The 6418-nt window shown below is 45.0% G+C and overlaps 1 protein-coding gene across 1 annotated transcript in view; it reads left to right on the forward strand.

The window, feature by feature from the left end:
• The window catches only part of LOC110297861 (cytochrome P450 2B10), a 32142-nt gene that overhangs the window by 12684 nt on the left and 13040 nt on the right, over positions 1-6418 (forward strand). Inside the window, exons 2-6 of the mRNA XM_021166909.1 lie at positions 1028-1190; positions 1344-1493; positions 3676-3836; positions 4547-4723; positions 5182-5323. Coding sequence (XP_021022568.1) covers positions 1028-1190; positions 1344-1493; positions 3676-3836; positions 4547-4723; positions 5182-5323 — 793 coding nt within the window. The remainder of the gene's footprint in view (positions 1-1027; positions 1191-1343; positions 1494-3675; positions 3837-4546; positions 4724-5181; positions 5324-6418) is intronic.

Consider the following 6418-nt stretch of genomic DNA (forward strand, 5'->3'; position numbering starts at 1 on the left):
TGAACTCAGAAATCCGCCTGCCTCTGCCTCCCGAGTGCTGGGATTAAAGGCGTGTGCCACCACACCCGGCTGAGAATCAGGTCTTAATGGTGGTTGTAACCAAGTGCTTTGAGCTGCCCAGAGGAGCCATTTTGTTTCCTATGCAACTGGAGCCTAATTGGCAACAATCTTAACAAATAAATCTTAACAGATACATATTCTCAGCAAGCCCCAGCTTCAATTGTGTTTAAGGCACAATTCTTTTCCTCTAGTTTTTAACAAGCCTGATTAGTTTGTTACTTATTTCCAAGTCACATTAGAGGCGGCACTTAACCAAACCCTACCTTGTACAATGTAGTAGTTTCTAAGCAAGTTGGTTGGTGAGTCCTTTGTAACATCAATTCAATTTTATTGAATTGTTTTATTATCAATTTCTTTTTTTTGAAAATCAGCTCTTTTTTAAATATAAATCATTTACTTATTATATGTGAGTAAACTGTAGCTGTCTTCAGACACACCAAGAGAGGGCATCAGAGCCTATTACTGATGGTTGTGAGCCACCATGTGGTTGCTGGAAATTGAACTCAGGACCTCTGGAAGAGCAGTTAGTGCTCTTAACCACTGAGCCATCTCTCCAGCCCTTTATTATCACTTGTATTGAAGTGTTTCATTATCAGTTTTCCTATACCATATCTATAACTTGTTTCTTTTTCAGACAAGGTTTTATGTTGCCCAGGCTGGCCTCCAGCTCAATAGCAACCAGAGATGCCCTTGAATCCCCTAGCCTCCTTGTTTGCCTCTTCAGTCCTGAGCACTGTGGCGCTAGCCCAGCACCCACAGTCATACTGTAACGCAGGACTGCTCAGAACATCCAACCAGCCAAGGGACGCCTTCCTGGTGATGGATCCACACTGAAATTTCTAGGTCCTCAGAAAAGGAAGGGTGGCCAGGGTCAGCGTATTCACCAATATGTATCTAAGTGTTTTTAACAATTTAACAACAATGTCTGTGCTGGCTAACCCTAGTCCTGTGCCTTTATGCTTGGCAGCTTCGAGAAAAATATGGAGATGTGTTCACAGTGCACCTGGGACCAAGGCCTGTGGTCATGCTGTGTGGAACAGACACCATAAGGGAGGCTCTGGTGGGCCAAGCTGAGGCTTTCTCTGGCTGGGGGACAGTTGCTGTCGTTGAGCCGACCTTCAAGGAATATGGTAAGACTCTCAGAGGTTGGGATGAGGTAAGATGGAGAATGGGCATGGAGAGAGGTGACTCTGAAAGAGAGGAAGGTAAGGTCTGGGAAACGACCCAGGTTTCTTTGAACTTCCTGTGTGACACACCCACCCATGCTTTCCCTACTTTCTCAGGTGTGATTTTTGCCAATGGGGAACGTTGGAAGACCCTTCGTAGATTCTCTCTGGCCACCATGAGAGACTTTGGGATGGGAAAGAGGAGTGTGGAGGAGCGGATTCAGGAGGAAGCCCAATGTTTGGTGGAGGAACTACGGAAATCCCAGGGTGAGTCTGGGAGAACGGGCATGAAGGAAGATGGCAAAGCTGAGACATGAGTGTACAGGCAAAGAAAGAGAAAGAGATATCCATGGATAGAGAAACACACACACACACACACACACACACACACACACACACAAATGCACTCATACACAAACATACACACATTCACTCACACTCATACACACACACATTCACTCTCACACATTCACACACATACACACACTTATACATAAATACACATGCACATACACACACTCTCACACACATGAACACACACACTCACATGCACACACTTACACACAGAAACACACACATCCACTCACACACATACATTCACACATACACACACTCATAGACACAAATACACATGCACATCCACACACATCCACACACACACATGCATGAACACACACACACACATAAACATATACACATAAACACACACATTCACACACACACTGTGGGGAGAGAGAAAGAAATACATAAAAACAGGGGAAGAGTCGTGAAGTTCACAGCGTCCAAAAATAACTCAGAGAAATAGATTGTGTGATTAGCATGCTGGGCTATTACATTCAAGGAAATGGTTGTCTATGTTGAGATGATATTTCAGTCAGGCATGGTAGCACAAGCCTGCCATCCCAGTAGTCAGGGTCTGAGAAAGAAGGAGCAGAAATTCAAAGCCAGTCTGCCTATATCATCATCAATTCTTGTCTCCAAAAGAAAAAGCTGACTCTCTGTGTGCACACACAGCTCTGTCTGACCCCCGTGCCACAATATTGGCAGGGGGTTATATGCTGGTCATCATAGTGGGCCTGAGGTGGAAAAAAAAAAACAGGAGAAAACAGGGTGACACGGAGACCAGGAAGCCGAGCTAGAACTAGAGAGACAAAAAAAAAAAAAAAAAAGGAGCAAGAATGGGGGTGGGGAGGGAGATAGAGAGTGGGAGAGAGTAGATAGGGAGAGGGACAAAGAGGAAAAGATGGAAATACTGCAAGTCTTTTAGACCAGAAACCAGAGTCAGATAAAGAAAGACTGATTAGCGTCAGGGAAAGTTCTGCAGAGGAATCAGAAGACAGACAGCTGAGTCCCAGCCACAGTGGTCCAAGACTGCTGCACTGACAGCATCTCATGAGGACACATCAAGGAGCCTGGGGCTGATAGTTCTTGAACACCGCAGAGTCTAGGATCGGAGAAGGAATGGAGGAATACTCACAGATGAGAGACGTGTCAATCCACACAGGCATTCCAGGAGCCCTTCTCTGCACTGTTCCTCACCTTGGGAGTTGCCTATCAGCTTAGAGTCAGCATGGTGATGGGGGAGGTGCAGGGTGAAGACTTACTATACATGCTGCCCCTCTTGTATCTCTGGGTCTGAATCCTGGTCCCAGTCAGTAGTTGTTGAAGTCACTTTGGTGAAGTTATCTTCCCTCTCTCTATATACAAATTAAAAAGAAAAGGTATTGGCCCAGGACACTTCAAGACCAAGTTCTCAGCACAAAGGAGAGTAATTTGCCCCAGAGGGACAGAGGCAAGGATAAGGGACAAAGACAGGAGACAGAGGAACAAGGAGAAGGGGAAGAGAGCAAAGGGAGAAAGGGGGCTAAGGGAGAGGGGGAAGGATTATTTGTTCTAGGGGGACAAAGGACTACTTCTAGATAGAGAGGGGACAGATGTTGCACATGGGCCAAATGGCGATATATAAAGGTAAAGGGGGAAACCCCATGTTGGGATGTTTAATTATAACTGGGCATGTCAATTAGGTGAGTCACTGGGGCTTTTGATTGCTGGTCTTCAATACTTTGATAGCTGGACTTTGGTAGTCAGCCTCAGGAGAAGGGAGTGACCAAACAAGAAAATAGACCTTGGAGATTACATTCAGGAATGTAATCTAATGTCTTTTAGCAAGGAAGAGGGAATGGGAGAGAAGGATGAGGCCTGCCAGAGCTCAAGTGGGCTAGTGTCCCTTCATTGATAGGATTTTATCTTATGTATAGAATTAAATTAAAATTAAATAAAATGTACAAAATCCTGAGTGCAGGACCTGGTGCATCATAAGTGCAGGCTTAGCAGCCATTGCTATGCTTTGAATAGTGAGTGGGAGAAACAGCTTTCCAGAGATGGGGCCAAAGCCAAATGTTCTACAATTCTTGATACCATGTCTCCTGTCCTGCCTCTCATCCTCCAGGAGCCCCCCTGGACCCCACGTTCCTCTTCCAGTGCATCACGGCCAATATTATCTGCTCCATTGTGTTTGGAGAGCGCTTTGAGTACACAGACCGTCAGTTCTTGCGCCTGCTGGAGCTGTTCTATCAGACCTTTTCACTCATAAGCTCATTCTCCAGCCAGGTCAGTGGGTGGGAAGAGAAGAGCATCCAGGGTAGAGGAAACAAGAGGCTGCTTTGTGGATGAAGGAGAGAGTGTCTGAGATCTAGAAGAAAGGCAAAGACAGCATGGAGACACAAGGAGGCTAAGACCTGGAGGCAGAGGGAGGGATGGTGAGCAAGGAGGAGAGACCTGAATGTAGCAATAAAGAGCCATCCAGACAGACATGAAGATAATGATGACCTGGGGGCTGTGGCTGTAGCTAAGAGGGTATAGGATTTGTCTATCACGTATTAATCCCTAGGTTCATCCCTAGCACGATATAAGCCAGGTATGGTGATGCATATGTGCAGTCCCAGTTCATGGGTGATCAGAGTTTACAGTCGTCTTTGGATAAGTGTTGAGTTTGAGGACAGTCTGAAAAACATGAGATCTGATTAAAAAAATAAAAACCAAAATGATGGTTTAGAAAAGAGAAGAGAGGAAAAGAGGATAGAGAATGCAAGGCAAGAGAGTGCTTGAGAAAGGTTGTCTGATAGGATGCTGTGTTGTGTGTATATGCATCAGAGCGAAAATGAAGGAACAGAAGATGAGCAAGGGATGGAGGGAGAACCGAGGGAGGAAAGGGGAGAGGAGAGGATGGAAGGGGAGGAGAGGAGTTGTTCCTAGGGACACAGCCTGCTTCTTGAGTGCTGATAGCTCCAGGTGACCTCCTGGGCCCTTCTTTCTTGCAGATGTTTGAGCTCTTCTCTGGCTTCCTGAAGTACTTTCCTGGTGCCCACAGACAAATCTCCAAAAACCTGCAGGAACTCCTTGACTACATTGGCCATAGTGTGGAGAAGCACAGGGCCACCTTGGACCCCAGTGTTCCACGAGACTTCATTGATATCTACCTTCTGCGCATGGAGAAGGTTAGTCCTGCATGGATGAGAGAGGGGGTGGCTGAGAGTGAAGGATGGGGATGTGGTCAGAGGAAAATAGGAGAGGGGACAGAGGATGGTAAAAAGAGGAAGAAATAGAGTGAAGAAGATGCAGAACATCTGGAAAATAAAGAACAGAGAAAGGGGGGAAAATAAAGAAAAGAGAAGGGGGTGTGGCTGGGAAAGAAACACAGGGCAAGGGGCAAAAGTAGAAAAGACCAGAGAGGAACAAAGAGCCTAGGAGACAGAACATGATAAACCACCAAAGAACAAAGTAGAGAAAGAAGACAGAAGAAACCAAGGGATACTGTCTGGGGCTGAGTAATGTCCAGAGGTCCAGATAGTATGAAATTCACAGACTGAAGGACAGTGCCCAGAGATATGTGTGCATCTCCTTGTAAAGGTCCAGTCACTCCTGACCTATCCTTCTCTCTCCCATCTGGAACCAGGAGAAGTCCAACCAGCACACGGAGTTCCATCACCAGAACCTCATGATGTCTGTACTCTCTCTCTTCTTTGCTGGCACTGAGACCAGCAGCACCACACTCCGCTATGGTTTCCTGCTCATGCTCAAGTACCCGCATGTTGCAGGTGTGTGACAGATGGACAGTTGGAGTCCCTTTTGGATGTGGAATTTTGAGTGGATGAGAGAGACATGGATGGCTTACATCTGTAACTCTAAATGCTTTGTTCTATTTGTAAACTAAGGCAGTGCTGTGGGTGGTGTGTGAATGAACACTCAGTTGAACCATTTTCTGTTGTCTTCTAGTTAAAGGTTGATCCTTCCATTACTTCTGTTCTTCCTTCTGTTCTACCTTCCTGCTTTCCTTCAATCTTTACGTTCATCTACTATTCATCTTTCTATCCATTCACCTCTCCATCCATCTACTTATTCTGTTCACTCACCCATTTGTCCACCCATCCATGATCCTGTCATCTGTCTCTCTCTTCAATCATTCTCACACATCTAAGCATCAATCTGTCTAAAGACCTACTTATTCACTTTTTCTTCTATCTTCCTACTAAACACTTATTCACAAACACTCACATGCACGCACACACACACACACACACACACACACACACACACACACACACACCTTGAATCCACCCAGTCCACCACGTATAAACCAACTGATTAATGATTTGTGCACCTACTGATTCTTTAATTACCAAAGTAAGCATTTCATTTATTTATTTCAATGAATCAACTTTTTTTTTTAATGAGGCATTTCACCAAAATTTATTCAGATCAATAGAAAAAAATCTTCATACAGAAGCATGCATCAGAAATGTTTGCCTTCACTTGGAGAGATGGGATGACCCATTCAGTTAAAAATAAGACCTTTTCTCATGAGATTTATATTGGCATGTTGGCTTTATGAATATCTGGATTCAGCTCCCGGATTTCATAGTCAGTAGTTGTGTGAGGTTGAGAATTCTTTTTTTTTTTTTGTTATTTTACTTTTTTTTTAATTAGGTAATTTCCTCAATTACATTTCCAATGCTATCCAAAAAGTCCCCAATACACTCCCCCCCCAGTCCCCCACCCACCTTCAATGCCCCTTGGCCCTGGCATTCCCCTGTACTGGGGCATATAAAGTTGGCAAGTCCAATGGGCCTCTCTTTCCAGTGATGGCCTACTAGGCCATATTTTGATACAAATGCAGCTAGAGTCAAGAGCTC

The sequence above is a fragment of the Mus caroli genome, chromosome 7 (assembly GCF_900094665.2).
Source record: "Mus caroli chromosome 7, CAROLI_EIJ_v1.1, whole genome shotgun sequence".
NCBI classification, from domain to species: domain Eukaryota; kingdom Metazoa; phylum Chordata; class Mammalia; order Rodentia; family Muridae; genus Mus; species Mus caroli.